Source organism: Etheostoma spectabile, chromosome 14 (genome assembly GCF_008692095.1).
Source record: "Etheostoma spectabile isolate EspeVRDwgs_2016 chromosome 14, UIUC_Espe_1.0, whole genome shotgun sequence".
Classification (NCBI taxonomy): Eukaryota; Metazoa; Chordata; class Actinopteri; order Perciformes; family Percidae; genus Etheostoma; species Etheostoma spectabile.
The window spans coordinates 7,923,371-7,936,249 of NC_045746.1; the positions used below are offsets into that span (position 1 = coordinate 7,923,371).

General features: G+C 40.8%; 1 protein-coding gene across 1 annotated transcript; it reads right to left on the reverse strand.

The window, feature by feature from the left end:
- Positions 1 to 897: 897 nt before the first annotated feature.
- Positions 898 to 7,816, reverse strand: gjb9b (gap junction protein beta 9b; the record flags this gene model as incomplete). Its single annotated transcript, XM_032535236.1, is given in 3 exon segments — positions 898 to 1,534; positions 3,190 to 3,679; positions 7,593 to 7,816. Coding segments are annotated over 2 exon segments (816 nt in total). The 3' UTR covers positions 898 to 1,108.
- Positions 7,817 to 12,879: the final 5,063 nt, after the last annotated feature.

The following is a 12,879-nucleotide window of genomic DNA, read 5'->3' on the forward strand; positions in this document are numbered from 1 at the left end:
GCAGTGGGTGTGTTCAGGAAAAGGATTTCATTCATTCATATTAATTATACAGGAACGTTAAAAGTAACATTACATTACAATATAAACTCAGTTTAAAAACTGTTCCTGTTCTGCAGAAACATAAAACATTGAACGTGATTACAGCACGTCGGGACAGACATTTGTACAGGACGTTGATGTGGACTGGACAAATTTGGACAACAAAACGAACAATACAGTTACATAAGGACAAAGACATTCATAGAGGACATCAGCTTGGCTAGACAAATACAGGCAATGCAAACAAGGCTTGGTCAATACAATACATGAACAATTAATGTGTGCAAGTGTAAAGAAGAAGCTGTTTGTATGCCTTGTTGAAATATGGGATGGATGACAGTGTTCTGATGTGATGTGGAATGTCATTCCAAATCTTAGTGTATGTATAGAAAAAAAGATTTCTGGCCAAAGTTGTTTGTGTATGGAGGAACTGGAATAAGTGCCTGTGAGACTGACTTAGTGGGGCATCCTGGTCTCACGTGTGTCGAAAGAAGTGCAGCAAGTGCTGGTAAGGTGGCATTTTGAATCTGAAAATAAAATGCAATTGCGTGGCTGTTTTATAAAGTTTTTTGTAAGTCAAAGCCTTAGAACGTGCAAGTGCAATGCCATGGTGAGACCGCTTCGGAAGGTTACTGTGGATCTTGAGTGCTCGATGGTACAGTCGTGCTATTGGTTCGGTAGTTTCCTTCGTGGTAAGTGACCAAACAGGACGTCAGTAGGACATAGTTGAAAACACAATTGCATGTAAACAGAAGAAGAAAGATATGATCTGATCTCGTTACAAACATTACGTTTCTGGTTCAACTTTTTTGTCAAGTTAAAGTTGCTCTCGATACTGTTTTTTCATCAGTTGGGGTCTTTTAACATTTTATACTTTTATTTACAAAGTACCTGAACAGCTTACTGTACTTCTGGCCAACAATACATACACTTTTAAGGGTTTATCTGCATGCATTAGGTCTGCGTTCCTAAAAACCTTGCCTCAGAAGTCTGATTAATGCATTTGCTTGCCGTGGCTCCTTTGGCACTTTGTTCAGTTTTTCCAACAAGGCCGCTGCCACATTTCACATTACATTTTCTTAGATGGCCACTCCTCAGTCGCAATGTTATTGAGATTTTGGATAGAGACTGTGGGATCCACTCTGATCGGTTTTTTGGATCTGAACTCTGATCTGGATGCTGCCAGCGGCGTCATCTCGTGATTTTCTGCGAACATCCTCTCTGCTTGCTTCTTCCTACTAAAAGCTTTCAGCAAACGTTTGACGATGAGGTAACTCATCTCACAGATACACATCACGATGCAGAGAACAGAGGAGATGACCATGAATAAGGTGAAGATTTTCTTCTCAGTGGGACGCGATGTGTAGCAGTCCACAGTGTTGGGGCACGGCTCCAGGGAGCACTTGGACAGACGGGGCATGTCATAGCCTTTGTAAACGTGGTACAGGATGTAGAGGAAGCCAGCGTCAAGGCCCGCCTTGAAAATCAGACTTGCCTACGAGAAGATAAATGAGGATTAAAACTGGGAGACACATTTTTCACGAAGTTAAAATAAATGAGGCCAAATTCCGTTTGCCTGTCCATCCATCCAAAAAACATCTAGGAGATGTTTAAGTCACTCCTGGTGACAAGTGCACCCTCATTTAGAAGACGTCTCCCCAGCTAATCCTGTCTTGTACTACCCAAAGTTGGAGAAACAGTAACTAGCTGTTATCAATCATATCGTGCAATGGTAAAGAAGTGAGATGTCTCACTCTGTAGCTAAAACAGAGACCTAAACACACAGGGTGAAACAGGATCTGCAGCAACGTGCAGTACAACAAAAACTAAAACCATGTAAACCTATTCTGGTACAACCTCAAAACACAACCTGGAACCTGGAAAGGAGCATAATATGGGCGCTTTAAGTTTGATATATATTTTAGTGTTAGGTTTTCATAGGAAAGGGCTGAATCTCACCAGTTTCATGTCCTTTGGGATAGATAAATTAAGTAATTAACCCTCATGTTGTCCTCGGGTCAAACTGACCCGTTTTCCCATATCAATGTTCTTTTTAACTACCCAAAATAACATGATTGATTCCACGACGCTCTTTGGCAAGTATACATCTCTACTGTCATTAATCTGGAGTAATTTCTGCTTTTCTAATTCAAACATTAGGTATAATTTCCTGTAAATTAGGTTTATTGACCATAAATTCCAAAAATAACTGTAAAACTAAAGTTAATAGTTTAGTGTTATGTGGTGTTGAAAACGTCAAAAGTGTTGAAAAAAGGGACAAAAACGTAAAAAAAAATTAAAAACATTGATAAAAAGCGTCAACAAAAGTGTTTCTTTTTTCTTTTTTTTGATGGGAAGACAACACACGGGTTAAGTAAGTAAGTAATATCTATCTATCTATCTGTCTCAACGCAGAAAGGCTGTGACACAACCAAAAATATATGGTACAGAAGACAAGCATATGCTGAAGAAAATACAGTTATTACAAATAACTAATACTATGTTGCAAAGTCTGTGCTTGTACTGTCTGATCTGACATTGCTGGAAAGTGCGAGCTGCAGTTGGGGCATGCTCATATGAACTGATATGAACGTATGTACATGTGCGACTTTTGAAACTCCGTTGCTGATTGGGGTTTATCGAAATGTAACATAATTGCAGCCCTTTCACTCTCACTTTTGTCAGGCACAAAGTAACAGAACAGCCCTGGATGAGTCTGGCAAGCAGGACACACACAAACCCACAGACAGACTGTAGAGATGCAACGTTAGCGTTTCTGTTATTTGCCACAACACCAAACGAGGAGAGGAGATAAAACAAATGTACCTGATTGCTGTTCCTGCAATTTACTCTCATGGTGGTTTTTTTTCACTCATTTTCATTTCACCAGATAGTTCTGCTTCATCCTCTGATTGAATATTAAACATTGACACATGAGGTGGAGACGGGGCCCTTCTGTGATTGGCGCTAGGCTCCTTGCGTAGTGAGTATATGGGCCGGCTGGCTCTTACATAAGTTCTCTTGAGGGAGATTTTAAGATCTTTTGTGGCCCTCTGGTATAGCCACCGGGCCCTAAGCAGCAATTTCGTTTACTCATGCCTCGGGCCGGCTCTAAGGTCAGATATAAACATTAATATCCTCCATTCTTACCAGGTATGTCCACCACAGCCCCCCACGTTTCTTCCCAGGGTTGGCGTACAGATGGGCGCCATTGTGCATGGTGGAGTACTCCAAGTCCTTCCTCTCGCGATAATGGACATGGCCCACCACCATCAGTGACGGACAGGTGATGAATATGAGCTGCAGGGCCCACAGGTGGACGTGGGAGATGGGGAAGATGAAGTTGTAGCACACGTTAGTGCAGCCCGGCTGGGCCGTGTTGCAGATGAAGTCCTTCATTTCGTCGCCCCACGCTCGCTGGATCGCGACCACGAACACCAACACCCGGAAGATGAAGACCATGGAGAGCCAGATCCGGCCAAACGCGGTGGAGTACTTGTTGACCCCACCGATGAATGCCTCCAATGAATTCCAGTTCATCACTGCTGCCTTAGAGGTGAAGGAGAGGACGAAGGTGGCTGAGGGACATGGAAGAGTTCTTTAGGAGACTAAGTGGGATGAAGCTCTTAATGATCTGAACCTGAGCAAGAAAAGAAAGACAAAGGAGATTAGAAAAAGGATTGTTCAGGCTTTTAAAAGAGAAATATTCTGTTTACGTTTGGTAGATAAAGAGCACTCCATTCTTTTTTCGTATATTTCATTTTGTTTTATAAAGCAAGCACTGCAGCAAGGATTAAGTGGATATTTCAGAGATATAACAAGGGCACCTTCCTAAAGTAGTAGGACTTGAGCGAGACAAATTTAAAAAGAAGGGTCAATATCGATGCAACAGCTGAGAGATCCTGACTTCAAGTCCCTAAAATTGGATGCAATCCAATATTTCCCAGAATGCAACCAAGTATTACAAACTCCATACTGCCAGTTTATGATGCAGACTTTCTGTCCAAGCCCACATGAGCCCGATGACATCACTATGACATCATCAAAGACACTTTCTCAAATCAGGCCAGGCTCCTTCAGAAACCCAGAAGATATTATACAACTGTTTTCACAGATGCAATGGTAACATGCACTTTAACTGGACGTGACGCGGTAAATAGATGGAGTGCCCGCTTAATTATTTACATATTTACAATTGACTCATCAAAAATACAATTACTATAGTAATTATATGGCTTAATATATACAATTACAATTACACATTGGCATCACAAAACAACAAAAAGTAGTTACTAATCGTGGTTGAGTTCAAATTAGATAAAATCATAAATACAAAAAACATTTCAAAACAAAATTGAATAGCTACATTTCATCATTGTTAGCCTATATATATGTATACATATACATACGCACAGTATGTATATATATATATATATATTTATATATATATATATATATATACACACACAGTATATACATATATACACACACACTATATATATATATATATATATATATACACACACACACACACACACACACACACTATATATATGAATATAATTAAATATATGTTTTTTCAATGATTATTCATTCAGAAAAATAAAACGAGTATTATACAGTTAGATACATTTAACAGGTCAATTAAACTCTTGATTTGTATTTATTTAACAAGGTTATACTATGTGACTACAGAAAAGCTAATCCGTGTCTGTTGTGTCATTCTTTAGGCCTAAGAAGCTGAAGAAACAGTCCCAAACATAAAAGCAATTTTGAAACCGTGATCTTTTGTAAGGCAGCAGAGCACCAAACATTGTTTTCACTAACGTATTCCTGAGTCATTACACATCAATGCCTGAGTCATCATCAGAGCGTCTCTCTGCTGAACAGACGAACCCACACTCTCAACTCTAATAGTCGGCTATTTGAACAGCGTGGCTGATCAGGCCGCCACAGCCATCTCTGTAATCCCGAGTGCCTAATGCAGTCTTGGTTCTTCAAAGGACTGTTAAGGGATATCGTTCCATTTGTGAATGTTAATGTTGCAGCAGGGGGAAGGGAGGACCCGAATGCAGAGATGAGGGAGGCAGGCAGGAGTAAGTAAATAAGGGGGTTTATTTAAACCAAAATATAATGTCCACACCAGCACGGGGATAAACGGAGAACCAAAAAAAACAAAAATCCAAAATTAGGACAAAAATCCACAGGGAGAAAAATAATCCAAAAAAAAAACACAGAACGGGAAAACTCACAGGGAATAAACAGACCTCAGGGAAGTATTCAAATGCAGGGAAAAATAACTCAAAACGGAACATGGAGAACACACACACCAAACAGCAGTAAAGACAAAACGATCTGGCAGGATATAAGGCGAGCACAGACACCAAATACACAGGGTAATGAGATAACGAGAGGCAGGTGACGGGGGGGGGGGGCTGGGAAACAAGTGGAAAACATCAGGAAATCACAAGAGCGGGAAAACCAAGGAAGTAAAACTAAAGGCAAGACGAGACAGAGACCAGACTTTAAAATACAACAGAAAACAGAACATGCAGACCCTAAATGGGAGAACACAACAAGAAAAACAAGACAAGACCAAAACTACCATACAATAAACGCAAGACAAGAACAGAACCAGGCAAAGAACTAAACACAGGAAAACAGACTACCACAATAAAATAAGACAAAAACACCAAACCATAACAGTTAATCATGCCTTGATCATACCTTGGGAACTGTTTTCTCAGAGAGAAAGAAAAGGAATTTTCATGAACATATCAGCATGTGGATTTAATGGTCGGATCGTGCGCAGACTTTAAAGACGGAGCTGTTATGTCTGCCTAGTCTGCCGGCTCTATGATGCTTTCTGTGTGGGTGTGCTTTCGGGTTCTTATGTTTGTCCTCTTCCCATTTTCCTTTGCAGATTGTAAACAAAGTGGTGTTTGCACGTCGGTGTGTGCGTGCATCACGTAATGTGTGTTTAAAAAGATGTATTGTTGAGTGAGGGGTGCGAACACCTTTTGAAACACTTGATTTTGTTATGTGAGTGTCAATGAGGAGGGTCTGCTAAGATTTGTCAGGGATTACCTTTCAGCTACAGAGAAAAGTGCTTCTCTTGTACATCTACATCTCACTCTGATGAATGCTCCCAGCCTGGCAGGGAACAAGCTGGATAACAGCCTCGCTAGTGTCCACTGTTCCATTTCGATCCTGTCTCTTCTGATCCAGAGTGTTTGAAATCAGAAACACTTTGCTTCTGCATTTTGGGCATCACTGTAGATATATTGAGCTGTCAAATCAGATGCAATTTCTCTCTCATCCAGTATTCCTGACTATTAAATTACACGGCATAAAAAGACTTGACTCAATGAATGCCTTCAGGATCACATAGGCTGCTGAAAGCCAGACACTTTCAATCACTGCGGATGTTACCTGCACTTTACCTCTCCTGCTAAGTGGTGTATGCAACCACAGGTATTAATCAGTCATTGCTTTTGCACAAACATATAGAACATGTGATTTATCAGTGTGATTTTTCACCCAGTCTCACGTTCAGGCTGAAAACAGAAAAGGAAAATAAAAACTCAGAGTCAACAGTGTATCTTGTCTCGGGGAGATGGCGAAGCTGGACCACCATTTGTTTTCCTATTTGCTCTAGATTGCAATGTTGCCTTCTGTGGCGGCGGTGGCCAGCCTGGTCTATCTCTTTGCCGTGTGTTTGTCTTTGTCTTTGTTGAGACTGGCGACATATGATTATTAGATACATGATTATTAGACATATGATTTCTCAAACAATGAACGTCAGGTTCCCGTGACGCATATGATTCAAATATTCCTGCTCAGTGCAATGCAAATACAGCTCTATTGGCTTCATCAAGAGTTGTGATTTTCATAAAGGAAATCAACAACCACGGACATTCTTAGCATCACACTGACAGGTGCTATATTATATTACTAACTAACTCACTAACTAACTAACTAACTTACTAACTTATTGTATAGACAGGGATAATCAGAAAATACGCCTTAACACTTATTTAAATTATGTGTGCTGAACTCCATTATGTCTACAGCCTTATCTGGCTACAGTGAGATCTCCATTGCAACTTGCTCTACAGGTTGAGCTAGTTGCATGTACCTTTTACCCACCAAGTCTACATTGTATGAGTCAATGCTCCTGGCTAAAAAAGACGAGGGTTTAGCTTCAAATCTTCTTTCTTTATGCACATCTCACTTTTTTTTTGTGTAAAGCACAAGCAATACGTGTTAAGTCCTCTCTGTACCCCTTCCCGTTATCTGTATTTCCAAATCCAAAACTCTTTTGGACACACCATGGTTTAGTTATTTCCTTGACGTACATTTCCCCTCGTACAGTTGAAAAGGTACAGGAAAAACAACATTATTGCATGTGTATTATCATTTTTTATGACACCATCTTTTTTTCATCTTCAGTCCTTTATTCATCTAATAGTATTATCACCACTGAAATGTATCTACGTTGCATCTATTTTCTTGATCTAACACTTCTTAGAAATGGAGACAAAGCCCCTTACCTTTGACACAGAGACGCCCCGTCCTGGGTAAGAAAGTCCCAGCTGGCCTTGTGTCGATGCTCACTGAATTGATCTCACCTGGATGTTTTCATGGGGTTGGCTTTGAGGTTTAAACATGCTCAGAGAGTCAGGAATGAAAGGGATGGGTGGATACTTCCGGCACAGACAGTACTCACACACTGGCAGTTCCAATCCAGCCCTGCTTTGCAAGAGCAGACTTGCCTCTGGGAATGTTTAAGGGAAAGACAGAGGTAACATCAGAGAAAAGAAAAAAGAAACAGTGTAACAGACTGGAAGGGGAAACGATGTGATACTGATAGTTAGACCAAAAGAAAAGGTAAGTAACGGGCAAGTGACTACACCCAGACAGATGCACATCCTCAAAGTGTTGTATACAATATGCAATGTCACAACACAACACAACACAATAGCACAATACTCAAGTCTTTGCAAGTTGCTATGGTTATCTATTTGGATTTCCTGCTCTCCTAGTGTGCCTTCACAGCCTACTCAAAATGAAAGTCTGATAAATACCCATAGTGCAGTTCAGAATAAAAAGTGAAAGAAAAAACAGGTTGCAGTTACAGTAAGTAAGTTAAAAAACGTGTAGTGGGCCTACTGATGTTAGCAAACACTTATCCACCAGAAACATATCTAAAATCCCCACCATCAGTCCTGTATCATATTTCTTTATTCTCACCCCTTATACAACCTAATCAAATCAAAATGAACATATGACAGCTAATCCCTATGGAAAAAAAATATAATAGCTATGTTTTCACGGCAAACAGTCCCATACATTCCTCAGGAGGGAGGGATTTTCAGACCTGTTGGGGTATTTTTCTTTCTCTCTAGTTTCCAAGTAATCTGCTGACACACCCACTTGGGTGGTGCATATGCTATGAATGCAACTAATACAGCAAGAGGAAGCAAACAGACAAATAAAGGTGCACACTTGCACTTTAGAACATCTAACATATGTGGGAACACAGAATAATGTAACTTATTAGGTATTATGTTAATCGTTAGGTATTTACAATGTCACTTTGTGTGTGTGAGTGAGAGAGAGAGAGAAAGAGAGAGAGCGAGAAATAGTAACAATGAAATAGAAAAGCATACCACAGGGCAGTTATTAAGTTCAGTTAGGGTGTGCCGAAGTGATGTAAGACAACCTTACTTGTAACTTCCTTACAAGCCACAAAGCAGGTTTTCTCATTTGGTTACGCTTGTTATATTATACCAGTTGGTCCTTTAAAAAAAAAAAGAAAAATCCACACAGTACAGTCTGAACAAGGCTGGATTCTGCAATAAACAGTACACTATATGAAGAAGAGAGCAGAAAGATCAGACAGTGAGAAAGATGTGGTGTCAACAAAGACTGTTATGCCCCTCATTGGCCTCTAGAGAATGCTGATGCTCCATCGTTTTGTTACAGTTTTTATCTGTCAGACGGAGGGGGGAATAGAGGGAGAGAGGGAGAGAGGAGAAATGTTAAGTAGACAGAGAGGCAGAGGATCTCATCTCCCCTATTAAAACTAAGCAGCCAGATCATCTGTAATAAAGAAAGAGGCAGCATCCAAGAAAAGCTACAGAGTTGGTTGTCAATAGTGATACTGCCGTCTCAAAACAAGCTATTCCAGAGGATTTGATTATGCTGAGCAACAATCAATCACTTAATCAATCAAATCATTTTCATTCATCCAACAAAATTGTACAAGGTGCAATTCCAGTGAAATGCAAACCCATCAGATCCTCAAACGTTTGCATGATGCACGATGCATGATGAAGCAGAATGTATAGAATGAGTGAAAAGAGTGACCAGGTCAGAATTGTCGCCATAGGCCGTTGTTAGTCAGCTGACCAGTGAGTAGATTTCCAGATCCTGATGAGCAACTTGGAGTCTTGGGGTGACCACAGAGATTGTCTTGCTAGCTTGAGTTCATCTTCTCCGACTTTTCATTGGTGTTTACTCAGATGTTCACATTTAAAAACTGTTTTGGCCAGCTGGCTAGCTAGACTAGGCCAGTGGCTCTCAACGTTTTCGAGTCGCGACCCCCAGAATAATGAGGTTGGTGTTCGCAACCCCCTTACCCCCTCGACAACGAGAGAAAGAGCCGGTCAAACTGCTGTTTCTACACGCCTACCGCTGCTGATTTTTGTAAATGTGCTGATTAATCCACGTAAAAAAAAATCCTTTCTTTAATGACAGTTTAGTTTTAGCAGCTGGCACCCAGCCATGTCTCCCAGTCTCCGTGGATTTTTGATGTGTATGTGACTTTATCCCTCCCGCACCTGCCTGCAGACTCCCTTTTGTGTTCCAGGACCTACTGATTTACACATCAGCTCTGAATATAACACATGAAATGTACCAAACTTACGGAGTAATGTAAAAATCATTCCCCAATCTAGAGTGTTATTTTTAATTTTTTTTCACCCCAACCATCTGGTGACCCCCAAAAACTATCTCACGACCCCCTTGGGGGTCCCAAACCCCCATTTGAAAAACACTGTACTAGCCTATTAGAGTTGTCAGGCAGTTTAGAACAGTCTGCAAACCAGAACGAGTAACAACAGGATATCATCTCAATTATCTAAAATGCACTCTCAGTACCATAGCAGTACCATACCAATGGCTTGGAGACATGATTTACCTTCACATGCCAATATACCATATAACCTCTCCTTGCTCCTCTTATTATGTGGAGAAAAGTAGAAGACCTCTGATGATTCATTTTTGACCTGAATCAACTTTAAAGTTAAAAAATCAGCTCCTGCACACTGTCAACACTTTAAATGTAGAGAGTAGAGTAGAGTACACATTTTAATTTCCCAAAAGGATCGGAAATAACACAACAAAGTGGGATTGAATTGACAGTTTGAGTCGAGCAACATTCTTGGCGTCATGAGCAATTCTCAAGTGCACCTGTCTTAACACAGATGAGCGAAGATCACTTTTCCTAAATCCATTCCTGACAGAGTTTTGGTGGAGAAGTGCAGATTTTGACCGAAAGGGATGTGGAATAAACGGAAGAATACACAAATAATCACTCTTGTGAGTCTGCAGGGCAGACTTACTGACGATAATTTAAGAGAGGCCTGCCTGAAAATGTGGGTTCACAACTTTTTCAGGACCTGAGGAATGAAAAGCAACTCCCGTTGAGGGTTAGGGGCATCTATCAATGGTTGTTTTCTTCCAATAGCAAAAAACATTTTAGGTGAGGGTGGTAAAAAAGCAACCTTTCTCCAAACCCCTACTGAAAGTGCAGACCTAGAAACAGGAACACTGAACCAAAATGAACAAATCACTGGATCATCTCCTTTTTCCCCCACACAGCTTGTGGAAAGCACCATTCAGCTGTGTATCTTGAAATAGTGGATTAGACCTCTGCATCCTTCACAATGCCTGCTGGCAGTCCAAGCCGCACAGAGGAGTCCTGTTGCCTCTGTATTTTCATAGGGCAGAACCCCAAAACATTAAATGGGCTCAGACTGATTGGCTGAGCATGCACATGCATACGCTTGTAATGCTGAAGCTACTAAACGAGTCCCATTAGAAATGGGTGAAATAAAACTGAGGGACAGGTTTATTGTCTACATGGGGAATCCGAGAAAATGAGGGATTCGTGCTAGGTAACTGAAGCATACAGAGAATATTTTAATTCCAAGACATTCAAAAGAAATATGCCCCAACCCGCCCACTCTGCTCTGCATCAGCCAATTGCTCACAGCGAGGGACAACACTCAACGAAATCCCGACTCTTTTGCTGTCCTGGCTCCTAAATGGTGGAATGAGCTCCCTATTGACATCAGGATGGCCGAAAGCCTACGCATCTTCTGCTGCCGGCTGAAAACACATCTCTTCCCACTGCACCTCGGATAAACATATACATACACTACCGATCAAAAGTTTGGGGTCACTTGGAAATGTTCGTTGCACTCCATTGTAGACAGAATCCCACCCAATACCTTTTTTTTTTAACCAGGGTAGCAGTTTTCAGATTAAATGATGTGCTTATATAACTGCAAAAGGGTTCCCTAACGTTTAGTTAACAGAATGTGCTGATCATGGGCAATGTACATGTTGCATTAAAGATCAGCCCCCCCACTCAGATCAGCTGGGATTCTGTCTATAATGGAGTGGTACAGAAATTTGTGAGTGACCCCAAACTTTTGACCGGTAGTGTGTATTAAAAAAGAAATTCTCAAAGCTGCACTTTTATATGGCTCTTTGTAGTTTTGCCTATTGAAAGCTAATGCACTTGCACTTACTACTTGTTTTCTGGAGTTTGCACCTTCAGGGTTGAAAGCACTTAATTGGAAGTCACTTTGGATAAAAGCGTCAGCTAAATGACACGTAATGTAATGTAAATATAGAGGAATATAAGAACCTCACCAAGTAGGCTGCACGCCTACACGTCTGTCCCAACAAACAAACCACAAAGATCGAGGAGAGAGCAAAAGTTAAAAAAGAAGGCATTATTTAAGGTGGACTCTAAATAAAAATCACTAGTGGCTGACATTCTTTTGACATTGGTCTGTTTATTTGTTTACACATCACTATTCATGTGTCGACGATACACTGATGTTTCAAAATGCTCTGCCAAGCGTTTCACGTTTCAGGCCTGAACTGTTTTACTTCAAATATCCAAACAATGCTGCATCCATCCATGCTGACAAAGTCATCCTGTCTTGTCTTATGCCTTGTCTCTCTGATCATCCTAAGCACCCCCCCTCTCCCGCAACTCACCCCTCCACCTTCTTGTTTCTATCCTAGCTGTGTGTTGTGACAGCACCATGTCTCCACCGCCACTGTGGATGATGTCAGGATCCCCCCTCGGGGAGGTCACCATCTTTTTATCCGTCTCTTTCTGTCTCTCTCCGTCCATTGCACTGACTCCACGGGATGCTGGTCTGTGGAAAGAAAGGTTTGTCAAAAGAGATTGACTTGAAAATAAGACGGTACAACTCTGTCTGTGAGCTGATTTACTCTGAGAGCCACTGATTGCAGCCAATCACATAGCCATTAATTATCCAAAATGTGTTCCACATAAAATGCACCAAATAAGTCAAAGTTATAATGAAAATTTGTATGATTGTGCTTGACTCTGTGGCTTACCACCGGGATAACAATCAGTATGCTTTTCACTACAAGTTGAACATGTAATTTCACAGACTGCATGACAGCACCAACCTCTTAATGTTCAAGTGATAGGATATCATTATCTGAGTTACACACTTATCTAAGACAAACCCAAATCCCAAATATAGACAGTGTAGGCAGTGCAGT